The following is a 16,914-nucleotide window of genomic DNA, read 5'->3' as shown; positions in this document are numbered from 1 at the left end:
AGCTCTTCTCGGCCCCGCCTCAGAGGGCCAGGCCCCGGCGCTGCGGGCGATTGGCTGAAGCCGTCTTCACTATTAATCAGGCTCCTGCCCCGGGCTGGCTCTTGTGAAGGCCAAGGGGGAGGTGGCCTGCGGGCCGACTGGTCGAAGGATCGGCTGACCCAAGGACAGGCCGCATCGTCCCTGTCCGCAGTCTAGGAGAGCCGGCCTTGTCCATCAGTCCCAGCGTTCGCCCGGCCCCTTATTTTGCCACGCCCCTCCCTTAGGCCCCGCCCCTTCTTTTCGCATTGCAGGGCGCTGGAGGTTGGCGCTTTGCCCCCTGCGCCCCACGTGGCGCCCCGTCGGGGCCGGGGGAGGCAAATCCGGAGACGACCCCCCCCACACCCCAGCCAAGGCTGAGTTGCGGTGGCCACTGGGCGAGGGCGGGGGTAGCTAAGCTGAGAGGACTGTGGGGAGGGTTGACGTCAGGGTGAGTGGGAGCCAAGGAAGGAGCGAGGAAGAGCGAGAAGGAAAGAGAGAGAACCTGCAGGTCGGGTGGAGTGAGAAGCGAGGGCAGGAAGGAGAGGGGGAAGGAAGGAGAGAGAGAAGTCGCTGCGGAGGACGGCTGGTTGCGGGTTCCCGGGGCTGCGGGTCCAGGTGGGGTAGGAAGTGCTGTCCGGGGAAGCGAGAAGGAAAGGTGGAGAGGGGAGAGAAAGGAAAGAGAGAGAGAGAAGAGAGGCGGGGCGGGGGGGGGGAGGTGCGTGGACGGAGGAGAGAAGAAAGGAGAGGGGGAGACAGAAGGCGGGGAAAGGAGAGACAGAGGGATAGAGAGGAAATTGCGGGAAGGAGAAAGAAGAGAGAGGAGAGGGGAGAAAGAAGATAAAGGAAAGGAGGGTTAGAGGTACATGAAGGAGGCGAGAAAGAGGGATACAAGGTGAAGAGAGGATCAAGAGATCCTCTTGAAGGAGAGAGAATCAAGAGTGGGAACGTTGAAGGGAAACAGCCCAGGGGGTAACCAGGGAGCAGCCATGGAGGGAACTGGTGGGGAATTGGGGGGACAGGGAAACTGGGGTCTGGAAGATGCCCCGGGCCTCTTGGCCAGGGCCTCCCTGCCAATCATGCCTGCATGGCCATTGCCTCTGGCTTCCTCTGCCCTTACCCTGCTCCTTGGAGCCCTCACTTCCCTTTTCCTCTGGTACTGCTACCGCCTGGGCTCCCAAGACATGCAGGCCCTGGGAGCTGGGACTCGGGCTGGGGGTGTCAGTGGTGGGCCTAGGGGCTGCTCTGAGGCTGGCAGGCCAAGCCCAGGGAGCTCTGGGGAGACTGGGGAAGGACCTAGGACAGAAGGCCTAGTGAGCCGTCGCCTTCGGGCCTATGCCAGGCGCTACTCCTGGGCAGGGATGGGTAGGGTGAGGCGGGCGGCTCAGGGTGGCCCAGGCCCTGGGGCAGGGCCAGGGGTCCTGGGCATTCAGCGCCCAGGCCTGCTTTTCCTGCCAGACCTGCCCTCAGCCCCCTTTGTGCCAAGGGATGCCCAGCGGCATGATGTGGAACTCTTGGAGAGCAGCTTCCCTGCCATTTTGCGGGACTTTGGGTCTGTGAGCTGGGACTTCTCAGGGACTACCCCTCTGCCTCGGGGCTGGTCCCCACCCCTGGCCCCTGGGTGCTACCAGCTCCTGCTGTACCAAGCAGGCCGGTGCCAACCCAGCAACTGCCGCCGGTGCCCAGGAGCCTATCGGGCACTGAGGGGCCTGCGAAGCTTTATGAGTGCCAACACCTTCGGCAATGCTGGCTTCTCTGTCCTCCTGCCTGGGGCCCGACTCGAGGGCCGCTGTGGGCCCACCAATGCCCGGGTCAGATGCCATCTGGGTAAGTAGATGCTGCTTACAGACAATCTCCTTGCTTCCACAATTTCCCCTCCAGACTCTCTTCTCTGCCATCGGAGCTTTCTACACTGTGGTTCTGATCATGCCTTTCTTCTGAGAAATCTTCCATGACTCTGTTGCCCACAGAATTTCCTAACCTTCAGAAATCTTCAAACCATCTTCATAAGCTTTCATATTGATTCCCCCATTTTGTTTTACTTATTTAAAAGGAACCTTTATAGAACAATGATAATCAGTATTACCTGCCCTAAATAGAAAGTATTCATAAAAATGAAATTAAACTTAAAAAAAGAAAGCTATAAAATTCTAGCTAAATGCTCTAGTCTGAAACTGAAGCCTACATTCTCTTTCTGTAAAAAGGAACAATGTTAGTGGCGGTGTTAAAATTATGGTAGCACCAAACTGAGATTTTCATTTTGATGTTTTAAAGATTGAAACGGGGGGGGGGGGGGATCTGTTATTTAATGCCATGACTTTGTTTCGCCTCAAATTATTTTCTGTGCTACCAGTTGAATGTGTTCTACACTTCAAGCACACTGGCCTCAGGATCAAGTCCAATTCTTTTCTCTCTTCATCTCCCACCTGTTCCCTTATTCCCCTTCCCTCCCACTGTGCTTTAAATTCTGGCTGATCCTGGCAGATGTCACACACATGCTCTTAACCTAAATGTCTTTCTTCCTTATCACTTCCACTTCACAATTTCACTTCACAATTCACACTTTCAAGTGCCACACCTCTTCTGAGATGTCTTCCTATTCCTCGTCATTTGGGTTGGCTGCTTGGTTTTCTCACAGCACTCAACTGTTTGGTCCTTGGTAGGATGGAAATATTAGTTTTATACCTTCTGGAGAGAGAGGGCCTAGCACATAGTAGATTCTTGAATTAAACTGTCAGAAGTCCAAGAGAAGATGCCACTTCCTTCAGGAAGCCTTCCCTTCTCTCTGGACAGAATAGATTGTTCTTTGCACTGCATTTCCCCTATCTCCTAGCATTTCTTTCAACCAGTACTGTATTGTAATTATATTTGGGTCACCTTCCAGAGAGCAAGGAGGGGCCACCATAGAACCTGGTGTTTAATACTCAAATCTGCCTTTTGACTGAATGGGGTGGGCTCCTTCGACTGAGTCAGGAATGTTGGATGCCTGAATCTCTTTCTACAGGCCTGAAGATCCCTCCTGGCTGTGAGCTGGTGGTTGGGGGCGAGCCCCAGTGCTGGGCTGAGGGACACTGTCTACTGGTGGATGATTCGTTCCTGCACACAGTGGCTCATAATGGTAATGGAGCTCCCATTCTTCTAGGAGGGATGAGGGACTAATTTTTTGGTTTATTAAAGTATTCCACAGAATGGGAAAAAAAAAAAGAGTGAAGGGAAGTAAGACTATAGGCTGCAGAATCAGGCCTAGCTGGCTTCCTGTCCTACACCACAACTTTCTAGTTGCATGACCTTGAACAAGTCACAAAATTCCTCCCATCACCTGTGAAATGGGGCAACCACCTTCTTTATCAGATGACTTCAAGGATGAAATAAGTTAATGTAGGTGCATAGCAGAGTGGTTCACAAAAGCCTAGGCCTGAACCACCTGGGTTCCTGACCTACCTCTGGCACTTACTAGCTGTGTGGCGTTGGGCAAGTTATTTAACATCTTTGTGCCTCAGTTACTTTGTATAAAATGGGAATACTTATGGTACTACCTCATAGTTTGTTTTGATGATTAAGATAATACATATAAGGGACTAGAACAGTATCTGGCACTTGTCTACAAAGTGTTTGCTTTTATGAGTATTTAGTGCGTGCTCCAGCATGTAAGTACTTAATATCAGCTGCTCTGCTGTCTTCATCCCCATGTGCCCTAGGTTCTCCTGAAGACGGGCCTCGAGTGGTCTTCATCGTGGACCTCTGGCACCCCAACGTGGCTGGGGCCGAACGCCAGGCCCTCGACTTTGTCTTCGCACCAGACCCTTGAAGGAAGGTGTTCCCTTCAGACGTCTGGGCTGGAGAGATGCTGCATTCAGGCGTGGCCTGAGTGGTAGCCAGGACCACCTCTCCATTGCAGGGGGCAGGGTGCAGCTGAGGGTGGGAACTGGCCAGCAAATACTGAAATACAGATTTTAAATCCTCTCCTAGATCCTGATTACTTTCTTCCCAGCTACCAGCCCAGGGAAAGGCAGGGGTCTGGGTCGTATCCTATCCACCTAGCCAAGTACTTCCTAACAAGCCATCTCCCTGGCCCTCTCCCTGGGAGCCAGCACCAGACCCTCAACTCAACTTTATTCCAATAATTTAATAGAAAATTAAAATAATAAATAATATGAAACAGACTGAGAAGATGCTGAGCTGGTGCAGGCCCAGGCCAGCTCAGTACAAGTTAGGGAGGTAGGGAGGGTAGTGAGGGAGGAGGAGGGAGGCAAACTACCCTGCACAACAGTGAAGAGATGGCTCAGAATGTGGTGGGTGTTGTTAAGGGCTGGCTTGACACTTTGGCATGTACAATGTGCTAAAGAAAAAAAGAGAGAGAGAGAAAGGGAAATCTAAATCCTTCTAAACTAGCTGGTGAGGGAAGAGAGCAAGACAAGGATTGCGATAAGGAAATGACTGTGGGCTTTCGGAAAGCCTCTGAGGGGAGGACTGGAATGTACCATATGGTTAGCAATGAAGCGGGAATGGATGGAAAAGGGCCAAAGTGAACTGTACCATGCAACCAAGGGACAGAAGGAAGACCCACGACTTGGCCAGCAAAGCCGGGGCAAAGGTCTGGGAAGGGGAGGAAAAGAAAGAGGGAATGGGTCCCAGTGGGTGGAGGAAAACAGGGAGAAAGGTCAAAGCTCAGTCCTTGAAGACAATCTGTTGGCCATGAGGACGCTCATCGTGGGTGATGTGGCGCCGGACATGGATCCTGCGGACTCGGTGTTCTCGGTTCTCCTCATCCTCCCCTCGGCCTGCCCCGCCACCTCCAGCTGCACCCCCTGTGGCCTCCAGGAGAGCTGGGTCTGGGCCCCGGGGAGTCTCGTAGATCAGGATGTTCAGGGTCTCCTCAAAGATCCGGGCCTCTGGGAATTCCACCTGCAAAAGGCCAGCAACCCCCAGCTCCCTCCCTCTGGCCCGGCTACACAACCATCCCCTCCCCAGGCTGCCCCTGCACCAGCAAGCATCCTAGCCTCAGCAGTCACAGGTTCCTTTAGCCTGGACTGTCCTCTTTGCAACTTCGTTCCTCAGCAAAGTCACACTTGTACTTCAAGGTCCAGCTCTGAGGTCAGGAAGAGTTATCTGTTTTCTTTCCTTTGCTTCCAAGTCTCTTGATATATTTTTTCATTTCACAAATGTTTACTGAGTGACTGCACTGTATCAGGTGTTGTTCTAGGCATTGGGAATATAGAAGTGAACAAAACAAAGTTCCTGTCTGCAGGAAATTTACATTCCAGGGGGAGGACCCAGATATACATGTAATAAAACATAAACTGTCAGATAATGATAAATGTTATGGAAAAAATATGGCAGGAAATGGGGTTAGGGATGGCTACGGTCAGGAACGTCACAACTTTGAAGAGGGAGCTCAGAGAAGGCCTCACTGAGAAGGTGACATTTGACCAACAGCCACAGGAAGGGAGGGGAGGAACCAGGTGGAGAATGAGAGAAACAGTAGTCTGGGAAGAGGCAACAGCAAGCGTAAGGGCTCTGGGGCAGGAACACACTTAGTGCATTTGAGGATCAGCAGTGAGGCCAATGCAACGAGGCAGAGTGAAGGAGAGTGGAAAGGGACGAAATGAAGAGGTGACTGGGGGTTCCCCTGGTGTGGCTCAGAGGAACATAAACAACAAAACTCTTAACAAGCTTCAGTCTCATGATTGGTTTATCTTCCTGTCTTCCCAGTCACAGAGGAAGCTGCTTGGAGGCTGGGTTATTCATTCACGCATACATTCAATAAATGTTTCCTAGCTTCTGCTATGTGATAAAGGCCTGGCTAGTGCTAGAGAGATGGGGGGAAAAGATACAGCCCTGCTCTCAAGAAGGAAACTCCTTACTGCTGAAGTAAACATTCCCCTACCCAGAGCAGACTTATAAATCAACACTGTGCTTAGGTGAGAAGAGGGTATGACCAACTTTGTCTGGGGTTGTTGGGTTGAAAGTTCATGACCGAAGGTGTCCCAGAGAAAGTGATGCTTGGCTTAGGTCTTAAAGACTAAGCACAAGTTCATTAAGCAGTCAGGAATGAGGAAAAATAATTCCAAGAAGAGGAAACAAAGGTGTGGAACAGCACTAGGTGCTTAGAGACTTCCAAGATCTCTGGTGTATATGGTGTATATGAGGCACATCCTTCACGTCAAGGTCAGAAGGGACCAAGCTGATAAGATCATCAGGGGCCAGATGTCATGATAGGGCTTAAATTTCATTCACCCTGACTGCAAACCTCTTGCAGTGCTCAGGAAGTATCTGCTGATGATTGCCAAATTAATGACTCAGGACCTACAACTTGAGTGTGTTCTAAGGTCCGGAGGTTTTAAGAACCTATTTTGGGCCATGGACTCTTCTGAGATTCTGTAGTCCTCCTAAACAGAAAAATACACACATGCCCTAAATCACATACCCTTTCAAGACAGCCTTGAAACCCAACTGTCCTAGATTAAGAATTCCACTCTCAACCAGTACCCTCCTTTAACAGGTTAGACCCACAGAAGATGACTTGCCCAAGGTTACAGAGCTAAGACCCCAGAACTTGGAACTCCAGCCGTTGACTCTTAGTGATGAACTTCCCCTGCCTGATCTGTGGAGCTGCCTCTGTCCAGGGTGCTGGTCCTGCCCACCACCACAGCCCTCCCTGACCAGGCCCTGGACCCTTTCTGACCTTGGTCTGCTTCTTCTCCGTGGCATAGACAATGGAGGTGCAGCACACCTCGGCGATTTTGCGACCCTGCCCGTAGAAAGACCAGCAGCAGATCTCGTCCCCCAGTACATCCTTGAGGAAAAGCAGCCGCCCATGGAAGCGCAGGGCCAGTTTGTCAAACAGCTCGATGTTCTTAAGTAGGTTGTCATCTGAGGTGCTGAGGACCAGAGGGCCAGGAGGCCTCAGCACAACTGTCTGCCCTCCCTCTGTTCCCCCCAGCATAGGAGCCCAGATTCCCAGCATGCTAGTCTTGCCTAGGAGTTTGATGCTCAGCAGGGAGCTTCCTCCGCCCCTGGGGCCAGGCTGAGCAGGCCTCAGAAAGGAAGCAGCGTTTGCTGAGAAAACCCCAGCACAGCAGAGTGGCTACTCATGCAGGCTCTGGAGCCAAGCTGCCTCACCTGGCATCCTAGCTCCACCACTTTTTAACTGAGTGACACTAACCAAGTTTCTTCACTTCTTGGTGCCTCAATTACCTCATCTGTAAAATGGAGATCATAACAAAACCTACTTCAAACGACTGCGAGGATTATGTGATTAAATATACATAAAGCACTTAGAGCCATGCCTGTTATAAAATAAGCACTTGAGAAATAATAGTCATTATCATCTAATCCTCATCTGGACCCCAGGTTACTGATGATAAAACTGAAGCTCAGAAGTAAAAATGACCTGTCCAAAATACCCAGTGGGTAAGTGGCAGAGCTGGAATTTGCATCCAGGCAGGATTATTTTCATCCCTCTGTGTGGCCATAACCCTCCCCTTGGGCCAGGAGCAGGGCTACGCTTGAGCCCAGGATTCCACCCAGTGCACCTCCCCACCCCTGAGGTGTTCACCTGGTGTAGGAGTACTTGTTGTTACTGCGGTTGTGCAGGAGCTTCACCACGGGCTGTTGGGGGAGAAAGGATGGAGAAGGGTGGGGGTCAGGCTGCAGGGACAGGCCCCCAGCCTCCACCCTACAGGGCTTAGGGGCCTCACCTTGGAGGTGCTGGCCAGGAGCTGCTGCTCCTCCCGGGGAGATGTCACCGTGGGGATGAGGCACAGCGGGGACAGGTTCTCCCTTTTTTGCTGGAGAAGAAGCGGAAGGTGATTAACAGCACAACCAAAGGTCACTCACTCCCCTACTTAAAAGTCTTCAAAAGCTTCCTGTTGCCTTTGGGGAAAAAAATCCAGACTCCTTAGCGGTCCACTAGGCTCTTACAGGATGCAAACTGTCTGATCGCATCTCTGCTACTCTCCCTTGCCTGCTAGGTTTCAGCCCCACCTGTTCTTTCACAAATCCAGCTGGTGCTGCCGGCCTTTGCTGCTCCCACTGCCAGGAATGGTCCACGCTAGTTGTCTGCATGGCTGGCCCCTTCATACCATTCAGATCACAACTCAAGCAGTGTCCCTAAGAGGGTGCTGGTCCTCCTCCCTAAGCTCCCCGGCTAAAGCAGCCTACTTCTTCCTTTTCACATTATCAGTTCACTTTCTTCATAGCACTCAGTTCCTCACATTTTCTCATTTTGGGGTATATTTGCTCATGATCTCTTCCCACTTAGGGAGTAAGTACCTAGTATACAGTAGATGCTCAGTAAGTATCTGTTGAATAAATGAACTGGGCTGGGTGGGAGGTTGGAGGGAGAATCAGAACCAGACATACAGGTCTCTTTCCTCTTCTCTGTCTTCTAGAATCATCATGCCAAAACTCCTCTCACCTCTCTCAACCTAAAAACTAGATGTGCAATTCTAATACAAATTCCAGAAGACTTTTTTTTTTGAGATGCTCCTAAGACTTTTTCTAAAATTAATATGGAAGAATAAATCTATTACTCAGGTCAGTTTTTAAAAAGAGTCAAGCAAGAGGAGAGACTGACCCTACCAGATATTAAAATATCCTACAAAGCCATAATAATGAAAACAGTGTAGTACAAACAAACAAAAACAAAGAAACACAATAGAGAACTTGGAAACAGACTGGTGTATACATGAGAACTAATATTTATAAAGAGAACATCACAGATCAGTGGGGCAAGTGTCTATGAGTTATCACTGTGTAACAAACTGTCCCAAAACTGATCAGCTTAAACCAACAACAAGTGCTTATTATCCATTTCTGTGGGTCATGAATTCAGGAGTGGCTTAGCTGAGTGTTTTTGGCATGGGGTCTCTCACGAGGTTATAGCCAAGTCAGCTGGGGCTGTAGTAATTGGGAGGCATGTCTAGGTCTGGAGAATTTGTTTCTGAGAAAGCTTATTTATATGGCTGGCAAATTCATGCTGGCTATTGGCAGGAAACATCTGATCCCTGTCATCTGGACCTCTCTATAGGGTTGCTTGAGTGTCCTTATAATACAGCAGCTGGCTTCTCTAGAGCAAATAATCTGAGAGAGCAAAGTGAATGCCTCAATGTCTTTTGTTAGCCCTATTCAGTGTGGGAGCAAACAACACAAGGGAATAAGTACTAGGGAATTAGAATCATTGGGGACTGCCTTGGAGGCTAGCTCGACAGTCCACCTTCTGGCCCCCACTGATTCAAATCCATCCCATATGCACAGCACTCACCCCTTCCCAAGACCCCCCAAAGTCTCATCCCATTACAGCACTGAAGTACAGAATCTGGTCATCTAAATCAGGCCCAGGTGGGAATGACACTCCTTGGGAATAGTTCCTTAACTATAGCTCCTTAAGTACATTTCCTCTGGATCTGAAGACCTTGAAGTAAAGAGACAAGTTATCTCTTTCACACACTCAATATGCAATGGTGGAACAGGCATTTGGATAATGACTCTTGTTCAAAAGGTCGGGGGCTGGGGAGGCACAGAGATCACTGCTTCATAGAAAATCTGTAATCCGTTGGACAAATGTTGGGAGCTCTCTGATGTCTACTCCTGTCCAGGAATGATTCTCTATGGCTCTTGGCTCTGACCTGAGTCATCCTTCCTTTTCCATGAAAGAGAGAGTCCGTGTTTGCAGCTCCATACTCTCCTTGGCCAGCTTTCTGCCTGTAGAACTTTGAGGGTCCAAAGGTTTCTCCTCTTGCACTGTCTCTGTCCCTTCCAGTCTACGTTGGTAGTGTTTCTGCTAATATAATTTTCTTAAAAACTTAATGGGTGTCTTGCAAGTTCTGGGGTTCAGTTCATTAGACAAAAGCCACACCCATACATCTTTGTGAGATAAGCTCCTCTACTTTGGGCTTATGCTGAGGCTGCTGCCTGACAACAGCCTTAAGCTTCTTATAAGTGCTATTATTTGAGTGAATGGTTCTCTGAGGCATCTTCTTGGATATTTCTGAGGTCTTAACAAAGGATTTTATAACCACATCCTCGCTTCATCTTTAGACCATGTTTTACTGAGAATGCCCTGTATTTGACCACTGCCTGGAAGCCATTTGTTAATTTTAACACCAGCTGTTATCTGAAAAGCTGGAAACTTTCAAGCCCCAAAATTCCTGGCTCTTTTTTGTTCAATTTTTTGTGCCTTTAGTTTACCCTCTCCTCTTCTATTTTACTGTAAGCAGGAGGAAATCTGGTGGTACCTTCAACGCTGTCTGGAAACTTCTTTAGCTGCATCACCCAGTTCATCAGGTATATTTTCTACTTTCTGCACAACTGTAGGAGACAGAGTTGTTACTTCTGCCACTACATAACAAGGATCCCTTTCCCACCACTTTCCAGTAAACATGTTCCACACTGCAGCCTCCTCCAAGGTCATCAGATTACGGTGAATACTCTCTTTAAAGCTCTTTAGGCTTTTATTAACATTCTTCTCAAAGTCCTTCCAGCTTCTGCCCACTGCCCAGTTCTAATGCCGCTCCCACATTTTAGGTTTTCATTATGGCAGAACCCCACTCCAGATACCAAAATCTGTTATCTGTTACTGGGTAACAAATTACTACAAACTTAGCAGCTTAAAACAACAATAAATATTTATTATCTCACACAGTTTCGGTGGGTCAGGAACTTGAGATTGGCTAGTTAGGTGGTCCTGGCCCTAGGACCAGGGTCCCTCATGAAGTTGGAGTCCAGACGTTGATCAGGGCTGTGGTTATCTGAAGACTTGACTGGATCTAGAGGATCCACTTCTGGGATTGTTCACACATTTGGCTGGGACTCTGTGCTGGCCGTTGGCAGGAGGCTTCATTTCTTTACCAAGTGGACCTCCCCCTAGGGCTGTTTGAGTATCCTCACATGGCAGCTGGCTTCCCCAGAGTGAATGATCCAAGAGAGGCAGAAATTGCTATGTCTTTTATGACCTAGTTTTAGAAGTCACACTATCATTTCTGCATCTCCTACTGGTTACATAGGTCAGCCCTATTCAGTGTGGGAGGTGACTAAACAGCCTGAATAAGCAAGAGGCAAGAATTGCTGGTAGCCTTGGATGCTGGCTACCAAAGACTGTTCAGTAGACGGCACTGAAAAAACTAGCTCACTCTATGGAGAACAAAAGACAGTTAAATCCCTTCACAATTCACATTTACAACAGTGAATTCCATTTAGGTTAAAAGATAAAACTAAAAAACTAATAAAAAACACAGAATAGAGAAAAACTTCTTAAACAAGATTCCAAGAAGATATACCATGAGGCAAACAAAAAAGAGTCAAATCTGATTATATTAAAATCAAGAATCACTCCAGTTGACAATGAAAAGCATGACTTTACAACTATCCCATGTAATAATGTTGAAGGAACGTAACATAATTATTCTACTACCCTAATGAAATTACTGATTCAGGTGAGAATCATCAACTGATGTGCGGTTGATTGGTAACTGCCATTCATAAAGTACTTAAATTACTTTATAGTTGGCAATAAGGAAATGTAACTACAATGGAGGGGTCAAACCATCATCACCTGAATCCAGGCACCAATTTCCGAGTATCACTAACGACAGGTCATGTTAACAATATTCTGGGTTTCGATATAACACAACATGAAATATACACCATTTACTTATAATGTATTCTAACCAAAATGTTTAATAACAAGCCTTTAAATCTACCATCTAGTTTACAGAAAACTCAGGATAGGGTAGGGTAACAAACGAAATCAGGTAAATTTGGAAAGTAGGGCACTGGGCAGGACAACTGGTGTTCTCTTTAACAAGTCAGTATTATGAGAAGAAGGGGACTGTTTGGGGCTGGAAGAGACTTAAAGAACATAATAACCAGATATAATGCAAGGATCTAAATTGGGTCCTGGTTTAGATGAACCAGCTATAAAAGACATTTCTGGAACAAATGGAGAAATTTGTATATGCCCTCGATATTAAATAAAATTTCATTGACATGGAAAGATGGCAATTATTAACAAACAACAAAAAAGCAAATTACAAAACAGCACATACAGCATAATCATATTTTAGAAAATACACACAAACACACACACACACACCCCCATCCACCCACCCACCCACCCACCCAGGAAAAGACCTGGAAAAATATTTGGTGCTTTTATTTTTTTGATTATCTCTGTTTTCTAAAATTCTACAATAGTTATATACTGCTTTAAAAATAATAAATAATTATTTATAATTTTAAAAAAACAAAAATTTCTATTCAACAACAGATGCCACACACAGGTGACATTCTAATAAAATACTGGCAACATCTAAAATTGACTAGAAACTATTACCTGATACAGACTTCCTCAATGGGGTTCCTCACTGAATATCAAAACCCAGCAAATAATTAAAGTAACAAGTTTCTCAACTCTTCTGAGAATGACAAGTAAACAGTACCATGCTAGATACTTAGGAGAAAAGTTAATTTATTATAAAAAAACACATGCCTTAGGGTAATAGGGCTTAATTCTCCCAAGGAACTCAACTAAAAGATGCAAGAATCTCTTGCAAAGCAACAAGAAAAAGATAGGAAACTCAGTAGAAAATTTGGTAAAGAATATGAATAGGCAATTCACAGAAGGAGAAACCAAAAAAGCTAGTGAGTATATGAAGAGATACTAAATCGCATTAGTCATTGAAAGCATGCAAATTAAAATGAGATCACTCTGTACCAATCAGATCGGCAAAATGAGAATGCTGGATGATGCCATGTGTTGTTGAGGATATGCAGAAATGGGATTCCTAATGCACTGCTCATCAAGCATATAAGGTGCTACAGCCATTTGGGAGAGTAATCTGATAACACTTGCTGAAATTCCTTTGTATGTGTCCTGTGGCCCAGCAATTCCACTCCCAGCTACAATCATAAGAAACCCTGGCCCAGGACCCACAAGGGGACGTGTACAAAGATGCTCACGGTGGCACCGCCTGTGGGGGCAGGAAGCGGGAGGCAAGCTAGGTCTCCAACCTCAGGGGAATGTATAAATAAAATATGGTGATTGCACACCATAGATTCCCGTGCAGCAGTTAGAAGCAAAGAACTAAATGTACACACAGCAACATGAACAAATCTTGGAAAACATGTTGAATTAAGAAATAGAACACACAACCCATAGCACAATGTCATTTATGGAAATTTAAAATGCATATGTTTACAAAAGAATGCTTTAGCTTTTCAAGGGTACAAACATAATCCAAGCATATGTATCAAAACATTAGGACTGGAGGGGTATCTAAGGGGAAAAGGGAAACAGGCAGGGGATTGGGAATGAAGGAAAAAATAAAAAGAGAAAAGATCTGCATAGACCAAGATGATTAAGTACCACACACTAAGAAGTATGATAAATTTACTTCTCTGTACCTGAATCTTAAAAACAAAAACCTTCAAACAAACAAACATATTCTAGCTGAGTTGGGTTGGGATGGGAATGATCTCGGGGAAACTTGGAAAGGAGGCAGTTGGAGCACAGAAGAAAAAGTACTGTGCTTGGGAGTCAGATAAACTGCGGTTGACTGAGCTTTGCTGCTTATCAGCTCTTTGACCTTGGATGCATCCCCAGCTTCCCTCGTGTTTCTTTTTATGTCAAACAGGGATACAGGAAGATAACAGAACCGATCCTAACACACGGTGGGGGTGAGATAACATTAGATAAATGTAGAGCCATATAGAGCAGGAATGCACTTCCAAAATAATCTAGTTTAATGTTTTTCAGACTGCTAGTGGTAACCCATTAATGGGTCATGAAATAAATTTAATGGGTCCCAAATAGCATTGGAAAGAAAAAAAGAAAATAGAATATATCAGAGGGTATTTCACTAAAAGTTTCATTTACTAAAACTCTTATTTCAATTATTTATATGTGAGTATAAAATGCATTTTTTTCCTATGAGATGCAGTCAAGAAGTTTGAAAAACATGGATATGGCTCAAAGGAATTCTATGCTTTCGGATTTTAAGAATCAGTAAGTATTCTCCAAGATAACAGAGAGTTGTTCATAGTTGCCACTTTTTAATATATAAAGGGCATCTAAAAGGAAACTCTTATAATCTCCTATTAATACTGTATCATAAAAGGACACTTTGAACATTGTAAAAATGAAACAGAATAAAAGGCTTTATGTGAAACTCACTACACTGTACACATTTTTCTCATTTCACTATCTTTTGGAACATGAGAACAGAATGCCCGAGGTAGGAATTGACTCACTCAAGGTCACTCAGTCAGCTGTGATGGAGGCAGCACTTAACCCCTATGCCCTGGCTGTGCTTTCCAAGCTCTTCTCCTCACAGTCTTAAGAGATCCCCAGAAGAAAAGCCCAGCAGGTGGGGCTCTGGAACCCCCAACCCTGTTTTATTATGAGTGGCTGCTTCTATAATATTTCATTACTAGAAAAAAAATTATTAATGCCCTGGGAGGGGTGGAATGCTGCCTCCCAGGGTTGGACCAGATCATGGAGATCACTATGTTCCAATTTGAATTTAGATTTTTTTTTCATAATGGGACAAGGGAGCTATTTGGAATTTCTGAGCAAAGGAGAGAATAAACTGGACAATTATTCGGTGGTAGTGTAACAGTTGGATCGGCTGGGTAGAAGCAGCAAGAAGCAGAGAGAGCAGTCATTTAGCCACTGCAGTAGTCTTGGCATGAGGTGGTGAGGGGGGCCCTGCCTGGGGCAGCAGAATGCAGAGGACAGTACCCCCAAAGTCTCTGCTGTCATGGCTAGTCAGAGCCAGGCCAGAGGCAAGTCCTCCAGGCAGTGCCCCATATTTCCTTTTATTTATTTATTTATTTTAATGTCTTAATAGCTAACTGCTTGGGCAGCTCTCCCAGGGACATGGGCATAGGGGTGGGACTCAGGAGGTGGGGGAGGGACCCTCACCTGCAGTGCCAGCTGGCAATCCTCAATCAGTCCCTGTACCAGGTAGTAGCGTGCTTCGCCCAGTAGCTCCCCCAGTTCTCTGGTATTCTCAGGCAGTGGCACGGACCCGTCTCGCAGGTAGTTGAGGATTGTACCAAAGTGGCGGCCGCTCCGGTCAATCAGCACCCAACCTGGAGGGTGGGGAGAGGCAGGAGGAAGGATGGCTTTGCTGAAGGCCTTAGAGCTACTAATTCTTATGAAAAAGGGATTCCAAAGCTACAAGTCTGAAAACCGATCTGTCTCAAGCCTCTACCATATTCAAGAAAATTCCTTTAAAAAAATCTCTAGTGAGTTCTCCCATAGGCCTCTTTTTAATACATCCAGCCAGAGAATTAATTCCCTCCCAAGTCTGTTCTACACTGAAAAGGTTCTCACCGTGAGAAAGCTCCTACAGATACCTTATCAATAAACCTCTAACCTCTTAATTCTGACCATCCTATTAAATTAAAATGTCTACTCCAATCTCCAGTTTACCACCATTTTAACCTTTATATTCTTCATAGAACTTATTACTATCTAGAGTTACGTGTTTTGTTTGTGTTTTGGTATGTTTACTTGTTTATTGTTCTCTCCCTGCCCCTACAAAAAAAGAAAATTCCATAAGGCTAATTTATCAGATTCGTTAACCAATCTCCAGCACTAACTGGCATTTTACAAATTCTTAGTGAATAAATAAATTCGTCACCTTCAGATATTTGAAGACTGAGTTCTACCTCCCCAATTTTTATTTTCCTGCTCTCACAATCCTTGTTAATTGTCTCTGAATCCCTCCCCACCCCCACCAAACTTTAAGGTTCCACTTGGGCAATGGGGCCTAGACATGAATGTAAAGCTTCGAGAAGGTAAGGTTCGCCTGCCAAAGAGATCTGTTCATTCTCCACTCTGGCGTCCCTGGCAAACCCAAAGCAGCCCCCTTCTTCTACAGTCTGTATTTACAGATGTACAGGGACCTATGTTAAGGGAACAGAGACAGACAAGATCCTCCAGCTCTCTGGGACGGTTGTTAACAGTGCTGAGGTAGAGAGGAACAAAAGGCTGGGCAGTTTTAAGACATTGGTGAAGGTTGCCTGGAAACATGCTGTTGGCAGCAGGGCTGGTTCCCAAGTCTTTTCAGCTGAGGGGTGAAGGGTGGGAGAATCAGTGGGGAGTAGTCATGAAAATTCTGAGCTGACATGTTGAATCACTTACCACAGCGCCGGGCAGTGTAGTTGAGGGGTTGGGTTTTCCATGAATGCTGGTTACTACCGCTGGGGGAAAAGATTGGGGGCCGGGGGCCGGGGGCCGGGGAGGAGGGAGATCGTGAATGAGAAAGGGGAGATGAGATGGGATGTGGCGGCTGGAGGAGCTGAGGATGAGTTGACCGGACGACAGGAGAGAAGGGGCATGAGGAGACTGCGCGATGAAAGACTAGGGGAAAGGGAGATGTGGATCTGGAGGATGCAGGGCAGTAAGCAAGAGCGGCTCGCGTACCTCCGGCGTCAGTGAGCACCTCCGCGCGGCCGCTGAACATGGCCTTGAGCATGGTGTCTTGTCCAGTGAGGGTGCGCAGCGTGGTGTAGTGCAGCGAGCCGCCCACGTTCAACTTCACGTACTTGCTGTTCGGGGTCAGTGGCTTGAGACAGTGGGCGGCAGAGCCAGGCTCGAGACCCGAGGGCTTAGGGACCTCCAGGGACGGGGCCTCGGCCGCCGCCGGGCCCGAGGCTTCTGCGGACATGCCCAGGGGTTGCGGCGGGCGGCAATCCTAGGTTCTCTCCGCTCCCTCCGGCCGCTCCCAGAGAACCCGGGGACCTGAGCCCCAGGGCTGGATCTCTGGGCTCGCACGCCCCTATGCCGCCGCTACTCAGCGACTCTGGCTCGCAGACCCATCCCGCCAGCATCACCCGGAAGCCGGGTGAGCAGCTGCGCAGCCGCTTCTAGGTCCCGCCCCCAATCTCGGG

The 16,914-nt window shown here is 47.2% G+C and overlaps 2 protein-coding genes across 3 annotated transcripts; one reads left to right on the top strand and one right to left on the bottom strand.

Annotated features, from left to right (window-relative positions):
- Window positions 1–295: 295 nt before the first annotated feature.
- ASPHD1 (aspartate beta-hydroxylase domain containing 1) lies at window positions 296–3,978 on the top strand. The gene is made up of 3 exons (XM_006201275.3): window positions 296–1,842; window positions 3,020–3,133; window positions 3,714–3,978. Exons 1-3 carry the CDS (start codon window positions 1,005–1,007, stop codon window positions 3,821–3,823), a joined length of 1,062 nt encoding a protein of 353 aa, XP_006201337.2. The 5' UTR covers window positions 296–1,004; the 3' UTR covers window positions 3,824–3,978.
- A 143-nt stretch (window positions 3,979–4,121) lies between these two features.
- On the bottom strand, window positions 4,122–16,889 carry KCTD13 (potassium channel tetramerization domain containing 13). 2 transcript variants are annotated; one of them, XM_006201274.4, is made up of 6 exons: window positions 16,448–16,887; window positions 14,939–15,108; window positions 7,716–7,805; window positions 7,574–7,626; window positions 6,701–6,896; window positions 4,122–4,920 (listed from the first exon to the last, which is right to left on the bottom strand). In XM_006201274.4, the coding sequence occupies exons 1-6, from the start codon at window positions 16,689–16,691 to the stop codon at window positions 4,684–4,686; spliced, it is 990 nt and encodes a 329-aa protein (XP_006201336.1). In that variant the 5' UTR covers window positions 16,692–16,887; the 3' UTR covers window positions 4,122–4,683. The 2 variants fall into 2 exon arrangements, with proteins under 2 accessions (XP_006201336.1, XP_015092364.1); XM_015236878.3 differs by lacking the exon at window positions 4,122–4,920 and adding an exon at window positions 5,690–6,404 and having other exon boundaries at window positions 16,448–16,889.
- Window positions 16,890–16,914: the final 25 nt, after the last annotated feature.

The sequence above is a fragment of the Vicugna pacos genome, chromosome 18, assembly GCF_048564905.1.
Source record: "Vicugna pacos chromosome 18, VicPac4, whole genome shotgun sequence".
Lineage (NCBI taxonomy): Eukaryota > Metazoa > Chordata > Mammalia > Artiodactyla > Camelidae > Vicugna > Vicugna pacos.
Note: the sequence above shows the minus strand (reverse complement) of the source record. Positions and strands in the feature narration are given on the sequence as shown.